Source organism: Nematostella vectensis, chromosome 11, assembly GCF_932526225.1.
Source record: "Nematostella vectensis chromosome 11, jaNemVect1.1, whole genome shotgun sequence".
NCBI classification, from domain to species: domain Eukaryota; kingdom Metazoa; phylum Cnidaria; class Anthozoa; order Actiniaria; family Edwardsiidae; genus Nematostella; species Nematostella vectensis.
The window spans coordinates 9,138,684-9,153,836 of record NC_064044.1 but is presented as its reverse complement, the minus strand read 5'-3'; the positions used below and the strand labels follow the sequence as shown (position 1 = coordinate 9,153,836).

General features: G+C 39.1%; 2 protein-coding genes across 5 annotated transcripts in view; both read right to left on the bottom strand.

The window, feature by feature from the left end:
- The window catches only part of LOC5508826 (adhesion G protein-coupled receptor L2), a 37,622-nt gene extending 30,445 nt beyond the window's left edge, over positions 1–7,177 (bottom strand). The window contains exons 1-2 of one of the 4 annotated variants that reach the window (XM_048734235.1): positions 6,729–7,177; positions 2,552–3,006 (exon numbers count right to left, since the gene is read on the bottom strand). In XM_048734235.1, the coding sequence (XP_048590192.1) occupies positions 2,552–2,992 (441 nt within the window). In that variant the 5' untranslated portion in view covers positions 2,993–3,006; positions 6,729–7,177. Of the gene's footprint in view, positions 1–2,551; positions 3,007–4,687; positions 5,306–6,728 lie in introns of those variants that run through there. The other 3 variants (XM_048734233.1, XM_048734232.1, XM_048734234.1) reach the window with 3 other exon arrangements.
- LOC125573790 (GATA zinc finger domain-containing protein 14-like) lies at positions 7,053–14,848 on the bottom strand. The gene is made up of 5 exons (XM_048734565.1): positions 14,443–14,848; positions 14,116–14,122; positions 12,859–13,991; positions 8,545–8,931; positions 7,053–7,183 (listed from the first exon to the last, which is right to left on the bottom strand). Exons 1-5 carry the CDS (start codon positions 14,846–14,848, stop codon positions 7,053–7,055), a joined length of 2,064 nt encoding a protein of 687 aa, XP_048590522.1.
- Between the last annotated feature and the right edge of the window lie 305 nt (positions 14,849–15,153).

The following is a 15,153-nucleotide window of genomic DNA, read 5'->3' as shown; positions in this document are numbered from 1 at the left end:
GAAAGTATCCGAAAAGAAACTAAGAGTCCTCGGTACCAGTCCCTCAAAACGACAACGTTTTCTTCATATGCTGCAGCCCCCCGGACAAATTAGCTTGGATTTCGCATCGCCACCCCCCACCCGCCCCCCCCAAAAGAAAAAAATCCTGGTGACGGGCTTGGAGGGGCATTTAAAGAAAACGTTGTCGTTTCTGGGGCCTGGTACCGAGGAATCTTAGTTTCTTTTCAGAGACTTCTCTATTGGCTAAAGATGGTCACAGACACTGTTTTTATCTTCTGAATACAAGTCATAAAGTATACGAAACACCTGCGGTACGGCAACTTTAAAAACGACAAGAATCATGTATTTTTTTCCAAATAAGGAATATATTATTTTCCTCATATGGAAGTGACAGCGCTTGGCAAAAACGACAATTTTAATTTGTCTAAATTTTCTTGATATGACACATACGATACAGAAACACGATACGTGGCACAGCCACGCCACTAATATGGTCCTGCTCCTTTTACCCTTTTTTCAATCTTTGCTTATCCAAAATGAAAATTGGCCGTAACAAGGGGTGGGGCAGCAGGGGCACGTGCCCCCCCCCACCCAATATTTTCAAAAATTATAAGGATATGACCAGTAGGGGCGTGGCTGTGCCCCCAAATATTTTCTTAATGTTTCTGTATTGTAACCACAATATTTCGAGGCCTGCTATGACACTGGAGTTTGGAAGACTTAAGCTTAGTTTTACCAAGGGGACTTACGCTAAGAAATCACGTGACTGTTTGGGTGGCAAACTCGCGCGCGCTCAGCACTTTAGTGGCAAAATAACAGCAACAAAAAGCAACTTATTCAGCACTTACGAAAAAAACAGTTCCTTCTTTTAGAAAGGGTTTGGTTTCATTTAAATATGTTATTTTTTCGTCGTTCCCTGGTGTGACGGGCGCAGTTATTTCTGATATTTTGTTTGATCATTTTTTTAATTTGCCACCCAAAAAGGTCACGTGATCTCTTGACGTCCCTATTGCCCTAATTTCGTTTCTTTGTACGGACATTCATGACAAAATATATGCCATAATACAGTAGAGACATACAGATAAGAAAAAGGCAAGTTTGTTAAATTTGAACTTGAAGCCGATATAAAAATGTGATTAGATTCCATATCGATACAATAAAACGTAATCATCATAATAAACAACCCTACTTTCAAAGAATACTATTTTGAAATATTTTAACGACCACAAAGCACCTACAAAAAAATCATTTTCTATTGTCTTTTTTGAACACCAGTCTTACAAGTAAAAGTATTAGTATTAAAAAGAACTCTAGATCGCTTTAAATATTTAAATAATTCTCACTCACCGATTAGCATCAACAGCGTCACAGCGGCGTTTTTCCGTTTTCTTGTCATTTAAGTCGTTATTAGAAGTTTGGTTTCTTCATTCAGTTATCATGCATTGATCACGACTTTCCACAAAAAAATTTCTTAGCTTTGCGAAGTTTAACGTTGAAAGGTTCTTCCACACCCACTTGCCTGGCTTTGTAAAGTCTTCTGTTTCAAGTTAAAGTAAAGTGTTGACCGGCACCATATGGTGAATATCCCGTATGTACACAAAGAATGCGATTGGTCGATATCGCGATGTGTTTGTGTTAATAACGAGTCGGGTCCTGTTTGATAATCCTAATTCTTGCTTGATGGAACAATATTCAAGTCATTAAATCGTTATTAAATTGTCCGGCTGGATTAACCCGGTAAGTTTGTGATTTTAACACAAAATTAATGCACTTTTCAAGTATATTGATCCCCTTATATCAACATGATAGTGTGATAACAGCAAATTACGTTCTCTCATCTCATATTAAGTTTTTGTCTCTCTTTCTTTTTCTCTTCTCCTTCTGTTGTTTTCCCCAAACACTTCCTCCACATCCTCTCTCAGTCTATCAGTCACGCTTTACAAAAGTTTTCTATCTTTTCTATCGGTACGAGGGCTAATTCCAGTGTCCCTGTTGCTCCAGTCGCTATTGCATTCTTGTTAATGGTGTCATATCTGTAAATATTCAGGTGCAATTACTTTTGTCGTTGCTGTCGTTGCGGTCGTTTCTGTCATTGCTGTCACTCTCAGTTTGTTATTGCTGTTATCATATCTAACTGTTTTGACGATAACATCGTTAAGGCTGCTGCTGTTTGTGTGGGTGTGTTGTAATCACCACCGCTGTCATTATAATCTGTGGTTGCTGTTGATGATGCAGTTGTTGCTCTCTTTCTCTCTTCTGTCTGTCTGTCTATCCTCTCCCTCTCCCTGCTCTTTCTCCCTCTTTCTCTCCCCTCTCTAGTAGTAGTAGTAGTAGTAGTAATAGTAGTAGTAGTAGTAGTAGTAGTAGTAGTAGTAGTAGTAGTAGTAGTAGTAGTAGTAGTAGTAGTAAAGAGGTTTTCGACCTTATAAAACTACCGTAGTAAAATAAAGGTGAATCAATCAATCTTTCCCCCTCTACCTCTCCCTCCTCCACTCTCCCTCACTTCTCTTCTCATTTTCATCCATCTTTTTTGCACACCGCATTTAGTTACCTTGGTGATAATACTGTCTGATGCAAGAGGCTCAATGATTTTGTTGCAAATGCACAGAGGAGCGGCGCCAGGAACCATCGTCATCTGAGACTGAAGGTCTTTTGGTTCAGCAGAAGTCCACTCAGACACCGGAGAGGGTGTTATAGACACATTGATGCCTATTGTTTTAATAGTAGATACTGCTGCTGCTGTTGCTGCTTCTGCTGCTGTTGTAGTCAATGTTTCTTGTAACGTCGCTGTTATTGTTACCGTTATAGTGGTTGTCACCGTTTCCGTTTCCGTTGCTGTTACTGTTATGTATGGTATTGTTGTTGTAGCTGTTAATTCTGCTGTCGTCGCTGCGGATTCTGTTGTTGTTGTTATTGTTGCTGCTGGTATAGTAGATTCGGCCGCTGTTGTCTCTACGCTTGTCCAACTTGTCAGTGGGGTACTTGTTACCATTGATGTTTCAGATGCTGCAATGGAATATCAATCACCTTCAAAGACTCTTAGAATTAATTCTGACCACACCCAAAATGCTATCCCTCAGGGTTTTTAAATTAATTTTACTGACGATCACACCCGTCTGTTTTTATGTGATTCCCCTGTGACTTCAAGGGGGATGCAGGGTGCGAACGCTACCCCCCACAATGGCCGAATGTCCACTTCCGGCTCGCAATAGACGTGCTATTTTGTAGACAAAACTATGAAGCATAAGCGAATAAGATAAAATAGGCATTCAAGATAACTTATTTTTGGATTTAAAACAATCCGCGACAATAAGTCCGCAAACTTAAATTTCGCGAAATTTAATGTAATAGAAAAATTGATGACAGATTGAAAGTTTTATTATAATCTACTTAAGGCAACAATAGTATCGATAAGAGCTCAGAAACAAGCCCCCTTTTCATTTCAGTAAGACTGACTTTTAAAAGGGACGTTGGTTTTGTTTAAATATATTGGTCTTTGACAGTTTAATTCGCGAAATTCAGTCCCCTTCAAACACAATTTATCCGGGATCGCGAATTTAAAGACTCGCGAAAATAAAGACAAATATGGTATCCCTGGTATGTCAATCTTTTTGTAGCCAGATCCGATAATAAACGTCTCGTGGAAATACTGCAATGGCAAAAAAATCCTTGTTCTTTTGGGTTGGTCAGATTTGTATCAGAAAATCCCCCCACCCCCTTTATATCAAGAAAATTCAGACAAAAATTGTCGTTTTTGCCAAACGCGGTCACTTCCATATAAGGAAACTAATATATTCCTTATTTGGAAAAACTGCATGATTCTTGTTATTTTTAAGGTTACCGTACCGCATGTGCTTCGGAAACATTATGACTTGTTAACAGAAGAGAAAAACAGTGACTGTGACCATCTTTAATCAATGGAGAAAGTATCCGAAAAGAAACTAAGAGTCCTCGGTACCAGTAACTCAAAACGACAACGTTTTCTTCATATGCTGCAGCCCCCCGGACAAATTAGCTTGGATTTCGCATCCCCACCCCCCACCCCCCCCCCCCCCCCCCCCAAAAAAAAAGAAAAAATCCTGGTGACGGGCTTGGAGGGGCATTTAAAGAAAACGTTGTCGTTTCTGGGGCCTGGTACCGAGGAATCTTAGTTTCTTTTCAGAGACTTCTCTATTGGCTAAAGATGGTCACAGACACTGTTTTTATCTTCTGAATACAAGTCATAAAGTATACGAAAAACCTGCGGTACGGCAACTTTAAAAACGACAAGAATCATGCAGTTTTTTCCAAGTAAGGAATATATTATTTTCCTCATATGGAAGTGACAGCGCTTGGCAAAAACGACAATTTTAATTTGTCTAAATTTTCTTGATATGACACGCACGATACAGAAACACGGTACGTGGCACAGCCACGCCACTAATATGGTCCTGCTCCTTTTACCCTTTTTTCAATCTTTGCTTATCCAAAATGAAAATTTGCCGTAACAAGGGGTGGGGCAGCAGGGGCACGTGCCCCCCCCCCCCCCCCCCACCCAATATTTTCAAAAATTATAAGGATATGACCAGTAGGGGCGTGGCTGTGCCCCCAAATATTTTCTTAATGTTTCTGTATTGTAACCACAATATTTCGAGGCCTGCTATGACACTGGAGTTTGGAAGGCTCAAGCGGAGTTTTACTGTCTTACCTTTGCTACATGAAAAGGTTTCATTAGTATGTGACACTAGGAAAGATAACGATTCCTGGACAACACATGACTCGGTACTAATTTGGCCCATCTCATAACAACAAGAGCATTTTTTCTTGGCTGCCCTAGAACACTTGTCGCCAAAAGAAAGTTCTTCACAAGTGCAAGTTACGCAACATGTAATTCTGGTATGAGTTGCTCTTCTCCCAGCAGATGATAATAATACTGGTGAAGAATAGAAAATTTCAGAAACACGCAGATTATAATTTGCGAGAGAAGGAAAGAGTGACGTTCCAAGGGGACTTACGCTAAGAAATCACGTGACTGTTTGGGTGGCAAACTCGCGCGCGCTCAGCACTTTAGTGGCAAAATAACAGCAACAAAAAGCAACTTATTCAGCACTTACGAAAAAAACAGTTCCTTCTTTTAGAAAGGGTTTGGTTTCATTTAAATATGTTATTTTTTCGTCGTTCCCTGGTGTGACGGGCGCAGTTATTTCTGATATTTTGTTTGATCATTTTTTTAATTTGCCACCCAAAAAGGTCACGTGATCTCTTGACGTCCCTATTGCCCTAATTTCGTTTCTTTGTACGGACATATATGACAAAATATATGCCATAATACAGTAGAGACATACAGATAAGAAAAAGGCAAGTTTGTTAAATTTGAACTTAAAGCCGATATAAAAATGTGATTAGATTCCATATCGATACAATAAAACGTAATCATCATAATAAACAACCCTACTTTCAAAGAATACTATTTTGAAATATTTTAACGACCACAAAGCACCTACAAAAAAAATCATTTTCTATTGTCTTTTTTGAACACCAGTCGTACAAGTAAAAGTATTAGTATTAAAAAGAACTCTAGATCGCTTTAAATATTTAAATAATTCTCACTCACCGATTAGCATCAACAGCGTCACAGCGGCGTTTTTCCGTTTTCTTGTCATTTAAGTCGTTATTAGAAGTTTGGTTTCTTCATTCAGTTATCATGCATTGATCACGACTTTCCACAAAAAAATTTCTTAGCTTTGCGAAGTTTAACGTTGAAAGGTTCTTCCACACCCACTTGCCTGGCTTTGTAAAGTCTTCTGTTTCAAGTTAAAGTAAAGTGTTGACCGGCACCATATGGTGAATATCCCGTATGTACACAAAGAATGCGATTGGTCGATATCGCGATATGTTTGTGTTAATAACGAGTCGGGTCCTGTTTGATAATCCTAATTCTTGCTTGATGGAACAATATTCAAGTCATTAAATCGTTATTAAATCGTCCGGCTGGATTAACCCGGTAAGTTTGTGATTTTAACACAAAATTAATGCACTTTTCAAGTATATTGATCCCCTTATATCAACATGATAGTGTGATAACAGCAAATTACATTCTCTCATCTCATATTAAGTTTTTGTCTCTCTTTCTTTTTCTCTTCTCCTTCTGTTGTTTTCCCCAAACACTTCCTCCACATCCTCTCTCAGTCTATCAGTCACGCTTTACAAAAGTTTTTTATCTTTTCTATTGGTACGAGGGCTAATTCCAGTGTCCCGATTGCTCCAGTCGCTATTGCATTCTTGTTAATGGTGTCATATCTGTAAATATTCAGGTGCAATTACTTTTGGCGTTGCTGTCATTGCGGTCGTTTCTGTCATTGCTGTCACTCTCAGTTTGTTATTGCTGTTATCATATCTAACTGTTTTGACGATAACATCGTTAAGGCTGCTGCTGTTTGTGTGGGTGTGTTGTAATCACCACCGCTGTCATTATAATCTGTGGTTGCTGTTGATGATGCAGTTGTTGCTCTCTTTCTCTCTTCTGTCTGTCTGTCTATCCTCTCCCTCTCCCTGCTCTTTCTCCCTCTTTCTCTCCCCTCTCTAGTAGTAGTAGTAGTAGTAGTAAAGAGGTTTTCGACCTTATAAAACTACCGTAGTAAAATAAAGGTGAATCAATCAATCTTTCCCCCTCTACCTCTCCCTCCTCCACTCTCCCTCTCTTCTCTTCTCATTTTCATCCATCTTTTTTGCACACCGCATTTAGTTACCTTGGTGATAATACTGTCTGATGCAAGAGGCTCAATGTTTTTGTTGCAAATGCACAGAGGAGCGGCGCCAGGAACCATCTTCATCTGAGACTGAAGGTCTTTTGGTTCAGCAGAAGTCCACTTAGACACCGGAGAGAGTGTGATAGACACATTGAGGCCTATTGTTTTAATAGTAGATACTGCTGCTGCTGTTGCTGCTTCTGCTGCTGTTGTAGTCAATGTTTCTTGTAACGTCGCTGTTATTGTTACCGTTATAGTGGTTGTCACCGTTTCCGTTTCCGTTGCTGTTACTGTTATGTATGGTATTGTTGTTGTAGCTGTTAATTATGCTGTCGTCGCTGCGGATTCTGTTGTTGTTGTTATTGTTGCTGCTGGTATAGTAGATTCGGCCGCTGTCGTCTCTACGCTTGTCCAACTTGTCATTGGGGTACTTGTTACCAGTGATGTTTCAGATGCTGCAATGGAATATCAATCAGCTTCAAAGATTCTTTCGATTCTGCTATCTCTTAAAGATCGTCGGAAAAGAGATGCGCTCGAATGGCGGTGTCTTGCCGCAGCTTCATGAGAACTGTAAATGTGTTTGTTCGTAGTGCTAGGCTCTTAGGGCTAGAACTTGATATCTTTTAGAGGCTTGAATTGCTTCTGATCACACCCAAAGTGCTTTACCTTAGGGTTAAAAATGAGTTTGCTGACGATCACCTCGGTCTATTATGGGAGTTTCCTTGTTATTATCGTCAAAAGACAAGGAACTTTAACGAAAACCTCAGTCTACTTTAGGTAAATTACCAAGAACCATTTGACGCTTTTTATACCAAACAGCACAACAAGGAGTCTTGATTATTTCTGCTGAAATAATCAAGACATACTGGGTCATTCCCTTCTTGTGTAGAATATTGTAGAATATTTTTGACTGAGCCATCCCTATCCACACGGGCCCCATCCCATCTCTTCTTCCATCCCATCTTCCTCCCCCTCCCCCCTCCTCGGAAGGTCTAGCACCTCCAAATCGCTATCGCCAGGCATTTTTAAACAGGTTAACCGCCATATGCCTTGCATCATTAAATCATCATCCAAATTCTTTTCGGATTTACAACTTTTGTGCTCTCTGGTCAGGAAGTAAATGTTGTCACTTTTACCACTCAATCAATTTAACATTTAAGGGACACTATAACGGTGAAGAGGGATTTTAGCGTCATTTAGGCAATCTAAAAAAAAACAGTCAAAATTATGCGGAATAATTAAAATAATTATCCAGGTTTATAAAATGACCTTTGATCTTTCAGAAAAGTACAATATTTTGGTTTGAACGCCTCACATCGAGCGGATGGAAATGGATTGAAAATAGTACTTTTAGGTTTCGAAACAGGCTGTACCTTTACTCAAACCTTGAAATTGCATAAATAATCCAACAAGATCCTTTGCATTAAATTGCTTTAACAGAGAATTGGTCCATTTCTATTTAATACGATTTGGCGAAGTAATCAGGAAGATTTTACGTTGTTTTGTTACACACTTTTTTTATAATTTTATTTAAATTTTCTTAGAACAAGCGTGAGAGTGCCCCTTAAAGCATTTATAACCACTTTAAAAGCATTAAAGCATTTTATTCACATTTGTTGATTTAATGGTGGCGATCATCTAGTTTCAATTTTGTCGATGTTTTGATTTACGGAACCTAGAAGGCGATTTAGGAAATTTCGCAGAACATCGAAAATTTTGGTGTAGAGAAGAAAAGACAAGAATAATCTTTTTAAAACTAATTCCACTAAAATATTTATTAAAGATTTATAAAAGAGTTTACTTGTGAAAGACTTACCATTGGACGGTTTCTGACAAATGTAACGCGAAGCTTTGCATGTATCACCACCATTAGAAATGCTTGACAGGAAAAAAAGGTAGCCACAGCTACCGGCAATATTATCAAATGCGTAAGCTCCATCCAACCAGTACCAAGAAGAATTGCTTTTCTTAAGTCCCACATGATACCTGCCGTATATGATTCCCTTGAAACCCGAGAACACTGTTGTATGCCAATAGCCTGGCGGCTTTACATACAGCTGAGCCCCGGCCTCAGAACATTTCAACTTTGCTTCGTCAAAATTCATTACAGTGTCGTTGCTCACAAAATAACATGTGTCTGTCAAATTGCTGTATTGCCATGGTGATGTACACGGTTCTGCCTTTACTGCTAGTCTACAAAAAGCTGAAGAGAAAAAAAACGTGACACGGTTATAACGTTTACCAAAGAGAATTCAGCTGTGCATATTTTTTACTGTTACAAATTTGAAGAATCTCTAAATGCACATTGGTTATTATTTCAGTAAAAACACAAAGCAACTGGGAACTATATGTAAAAGAAGTCATGTATGTACAGGCTGTAAAAAACAGTGAAAATAGTTTAAATGTTTCCTATGTACATGGCCTCTAATACCGGAGCGCCGGGGCCAATTCATCCCCAATCGACATGACGGAAAAACCTGGAAAACGCGAAATTCCAGATAGAGAGAGAAGACACAATTTCTTACAATGGCTATAGGTTCCTTGTATTACGTACTGATTTTCAAAACACAAATAACGTGAGGCCGAAGTGCACAAACCAGATTTTCGCTTTTTAAGATATTTTTTCCTTGATCATCATTGCCCTCAGCCCAGGGACGAAAAGCTCAAATTCAATGAGACTTTACAAAAAGTCGCATCAATTTAAAAAAAAATCGTACTTGATATTTTGTATGAAGCGTCACGTCATATTTTTCCGTCATGTCTCCCAAATCATATATAGCGCAGACCTTTTTCTATGGGTTGCAGCATCATGCTGTGTCCCCCCTTCCCCCCCCGCCCCCCCCCCCCCCCAAGTATTTTGATATCGGTCCAAGAAAACTAGCAATGCTCGTATAGGATTGTTGAGGGTATTTGTGTTTATAACTACCTCTTTCCATGAAAAACTTATGACGAAGCCATATATATTTTTAATTCAACCTTTGTTCTCCTTTTACCTTCTTTTTTATAAGAACCTTTTTCACAAGAACGCCCAGCCTGAGATTTCACCAAAATTTAAGAACATGCTAAGAACATGCCGAGCCTCAGATAGAAGTATTTTTTTTTTTCTTTTTTAGTCAAATTGTGCTCATAGACATAGTAACAACCTGATTATTGCTATTGATCATTAGTGTAATTCTCTTAATAATTCTTGGGTATTAAATTTTTATAGGATTTCTATTCTTATGTACTCTAAAAATTTAAGAACACCGTTAAAAACATATTCTGACTTAAAATGTCCCAAAAATAAGAACGGGCCAGCCTCAACTGAAAGTTAGACGTTCTTATTAAAAAAAGAGAGATGGATATTGATGCATTAATTCCGAATCTACAAATAATTGTTTTTCAAAAGCAAATTCTCAAGGGTTTTCGTGATTGGAGCTACCAATGAATAAGAAAAAAAGTTTCGTAAATACTCTATAAAGCGAAAAAAAAAGAAAAGAGCAAACTTAAAAAAAAACAAATCGGATAAGCAAACATAAGGCATAAAACTAAAGCGAATCCAGCGAATGAAAAAGCAACCCAACTGACAGAAAAAAAAATAGCGAGCGGGTAAAAACACCAGGTTAAATTGCCTCCCCATAAAATGGTCGATCCCTTATCGAAAAGCTTTTCGGTCTTAAATGTGATTACTATAAAAGCAAATGTCTACCAGTCTTACCTATAAGAAATGCAGCACCAAAAGAAATCTGTTCACTTTTCATCTTTGAATTGTTGACAGATCTGCACGGTCAACGCGTGATCTTGATACTGAAACTCACAACAATTTAACCTGCCTACCGTTTATTATCATGTAGATGGAAATATCATTTGCATCTCTTTCCGATAACGGTTGGACACGGCGAGAAAAAAACAAACAAACAAAGAATGAGCAATTATAAGAAAGCAGTCATTGAAATATTGCCTTTCCGACAGATGTTTGAATTGAAAAACAGTTATCAAAAAGCAAATGTGCACGCCTTCTGCTTTGTCACTCCAAAGTAATTAAATAAAATACTTTCATTTCCTAAAACTAAATATAAAAGCTCGGTACTTCGACTGCCAAGTATGAGGTGTATGGGTAATAATTCAAGAAAAAAGCTCACAGCCAAAAAACTTAGATCCTCCCATCGGTAACAAATTAGCTATTTATCAGCAATTTTCGAGCACAATCATTTTATGTTCGTCTTTATGGACTTTCCCCTAACACCATGCACCATGCACCATGATGGTTTTATATCTTTGAAATTTTAATTTTCTATTTTGGTTATTGCGTGAACTGAAAAAGGATTTTTACTGAAAGCAAAAATATTAGACAAAAGGATCTTTCACCTGGCGGGCGTTGAGCAGTATTGGACTTACCACTATTGACAATTGATTACAATTTATTGAGGAGCCGACTCACCCTTTCATAAATGTCCAAAACAAGTTCAAACAGAGAATATTTTATATGTTTCAGCGTTATCTATGACAAAGAATCAATATATATGCACTTTTGGATATTTCAACAGCCATCTGGCTTTTGAATTTTGAATATTAATAACCGCAGTGTTACATACTGTAACCATACAAATTAAACAAACATACAAAATGGAAGAAAGAAGAAAACTAAAACTTAACAAAAGCACCCTAGGGGTGCTAGGGGGGGGGGGGGGCACGTAAATTGGCCCCCCACCCCCACCCACAAAAATAATTAAATAAAAAGAAGAAATAAAAAAGTGCCCAAAAACAAAAACAAACAAACAAAATGAGTAACAGAAATAACTATAAAAAATGCAACCAAAGATTATAATAACGGTGAAGGCGTTAAAAACGCGTGCGTCGATGAAGCCTGGATACTAGCTTGCGAGCCGGCTCTCGTGTGTGTTTTCGTTTTAATCTGGCGCTTCCGTGCTGTTCGCAGGATGTCACACCGGATGCCATCATCTCTGCCAAAAACCTTCCATGTATTTTATCTTGCATACGAAATGGTCTTGTTACGGTTTGTTTGGATACTGCAGCTCCTGCAGTTATCTAACCCAAACTTTACTTGGTTTGAGCACACCTCAAAATAAATAGGTTCTATAAAGGTTAATAAAGCTCCCTTTCGAATAATACTTCTGGTTTATGTACTTTTAATTGTTTATTGGGGAACTTTAATTTTGACGAATCGTCAATATTAAAGTATCGATTCTCGCTTTTTTGGCGCTTCTCTTGGTAGACAGACGTCTTGCGTAGGATGTCATTCACACTGATAAACTACACTCTGACATTTTTTCTCTACTCTCTGCTCGTCTCGTCTCTGCTCTTCTCTCCAGTTCTCTCTTCCTCTCTCGATCGCTTTCATCAAGCTTTTTAATCTCCTACCTTCTCTTCTTTCTAACGTCGCTTCACTTCTCTAGTCTCTGCTCTTCTATCCCCTTCTCTCCATCGCTTTCGTCAAGCCTTTACATTCTCCCTAGCTCATTTCCCTCCCTCTCTTCTCTCGAACTTCCCTTTACTTCTCTCGTCTCGTCTCTGCTCTTCTCTTTTCTGCCCTTCTCTCCATCGCTTTCATTAAGTCTTCAAGCCTTCAAAGTCTCCACATACAGTGGAACCCCTCTGATAAGAACAACTTCGGGACTTCCAAATTAACTTAATTATTAAATTGGTGTTTTATTAAAACATTAAGAGAAGATATTCAGGCCAGTACCCAGGGGGGTGCAGGGGGTGCGAACGCAGCCCCCCCACACACACACACACACAACGGCCGAAGGTCGACTTTCGGTTCCCAATGGACGTTCTATTTGTAGACAAAAGTATAAGCTAGATCACTCTGGTACGTAGCCAAATCCGACAATAAACGTCCCGTTGAGATACTGCAAAGGCATTACAAATTCCCTTTTTGTTCCTTCGGGCATGGTTAGATTTTTATCAAGACTCATTCCCTCCCTCCCCCCTCCCCCCCCCCCGGAAAAATTAGGTCCACTTTTTCGGATTTCGCACCCCCCCCCCCCCCCAGAAAAATCCTGGGTACGGGCCTGGATCTACACATTTCTTTACATCGGGACGCCGGATGCTTCTAAACGAGTTGTCCTTGTTTAAAGAAGGTGTTATTACAGCGAGATTTTACTGTACCGTTTTCGAGCTTCGTTACCTTCGTAGTTAATCCGGCCGTAGAAGGCAATGTGCTGAGGCTGTTGATACCGATGCCTGTCGTCGCTACTGCCATCGTAATTGTTGGCGCAACTATTGTTATTGTTTGCGTTATTGTCTTTGTGACTGTCCCTGTCGTCGTTGTTGTATTTGTAGTAGTTGCAACTGTTGATGTTATTGATGATAAGGGTGATACTCTCATCGTTATTGTTGTCGGTGGTGATGTTGTTGGTATTGTTGTTAGCGTGTGTGGTGAAAGTGATGTTGATAGTGTTGTTGGTGGTGATGTTGTTGGTATTGTTGTTAGTGTGTGTGGTGAAAGTGATGTTGATAGTGTTGTCGGTGGTGACGTTGTTGGTATTGTTGTTAGCGTGTGTGGTGAAAGTGATGTTGATAGTGTTGTCGGTGGTGATGTTGTTGGTATTGTTGTTAGTGTGTGTGGTGAAAGTGATGTTGTTAGTGTTGTCGGTGGTGATGTTGTTGGAATTGTTGTTAGTGTGTGTGGTGAAAGTGATGTTGATAGTGTTGTTGGTGGTGATGTTGTTGGTATTGTTGTTAGTGTGTGTGGTGAAAGTGATGTTGTTAGTGTTGTCGGTGCTGATGTTGTTGGTATTGTTGTTAGCGTGTGTGGTGAAAGTGATGTTGATAGTGTTGTTGGTGGTGATGTTGTTGGTATTGTTGTTAGTGTGTGTGGTGAAAGTGATGTTGATAGTGTTGTCGGTGGTGACGTTGTTGGTATTGTTGTTAGTGTGTGTGGTGAAAGTGATGTTGATAATGTTGTCGGTGGTGATGTTGTTGGTATTGTTGTTAGTGCGTGTGGTGAAAGTGATGTTGTTAGTGTTGTTGGTGGTGATGTTGTTGGTATTGTTGTTAGTGTGTGTGGTGAAAGTGATGTTGATAGTGTTGTTGGTGGTGATGTTGTTGGTATTGTTGTTAGTGTGTGTGGTGAAAGTGATGTTGATAGTGTTGTCGGTGGTGACGTTGTTGGTATTGTTGTTAGTGTGTGTGGTGAAAGTGATGTTGATAATGTTGTCGGTGGTGATGTTGTTGGTATTGTTGTTAGTGCGTGTGGTGAAAGTGATGTTGTTAGTGTTGTTGGTGGTGATATTGTTATCTCTGTTGTCGTCACGCCGTCTGCATCAGTTGCCAACCCCGTGTATGTACTAATTGTCGTTACGGTACTAGATGCTGTTGAAGAAGCTGTTGGTCCTTCGCAAAAAAAAAACATACTAGAAAATGTCTTAGCGACAATTCTTACATGAGGACTAGACATAAATATAAAGCATAAAAATTGAATATATGGCAACTCTTACATTCTCGAAAATGTTACAGTGGCCCGAAGGTAGGGGCACCGGTCCGCTAAACTTTTGGTAACAAAATTTTGCACAAAAATGAACAGGTTCCTGTTGAGATCGCTTTATATCGATGTTAAACGAGCATGTGACATTTTGCAACAGTATCTACCATGTTCTTTAGTTTCATTGCTATTCTTTATGACCTCAAAACGTCGTCCATAAGGGTGGCCTTAATACAAGTAATTATATAAAAGGGCAGAATGGAGAAAACCTAAAAGAAGTAGTCTCACCTTCAGGGTCTTTTTGACAAATGTAGTTGTGAGCATCGCTGCAGGAGGTAGACTTGTATCGATCATGTAATGTTTCCGAATATGGATAGACGTAAAGCAATCCACAGTCGTGGGTCGCATCAGAGGAGTGTACATTTAATGCAATACCATTTGTCCACGTCCAACCACCATTTGGTGTCTTCTTGATCCCAACATAATAGTCAAATAAATCCTGTAGGGATGCCCCAATACTCGATAAAAAGCCGGTAACACTTGTGATAGCAATCGGCTTTTCAAACAGCTTGCCACCGTGCTTGGAGCATTCAAGTTCTGCACCAGTAAAGTTAGTCTTATTGACATTTTCCACATAATAACACTTGTTTGTCAAATTGCTGTATTGCCATGGTGAAGTGCAGGAGATTGTCATCGGGAGTGAACTGCTATAATCTAAAAACCAAACGGGGCATGGTATTTATTTGCACGTTTTGTGAGATGGGTGCGACATGGGACTGATATAAAGTATATTTTTAATTAAGGTACGGATGTGGATGCGTGTGGACCAAATCATAAAACTTTCGGAGTCTTTAGTTCTCTCAAAGTATTATCGCCTCACTTCTTGATCACCTTCGGGACTTACAAATTATCTTAATCATTAACGATTTTATTACACTTAATTTTCACGACGTCAAAATTTCGCGATTTTAAGAAGGCGATATTTCGCGACATTTTATT

Coding starts and splice junctions, on each gene's coding strand:
- LOC125573790 (XM_048734565.1), bottom strand. CDS start 14,848: ATGACAATCTCCTGCACTTCACCATGGCAATACAGCAATTTGACAAAC. Junction 8,932..12,858: donor CGGCCGGATTAACTACGAAG/GTAACGAAGCTC, acceptor TTTTCTCTTCAG/CTTTTTGTAGACTAGCAGTA. Junction 7,184..8,544: donor TTGTCAGAAACCGTCCAATG/GTAAGTCTTTCA, acceptor ATTCCATTGCAG/CATCTGAAACATCACTGGTA.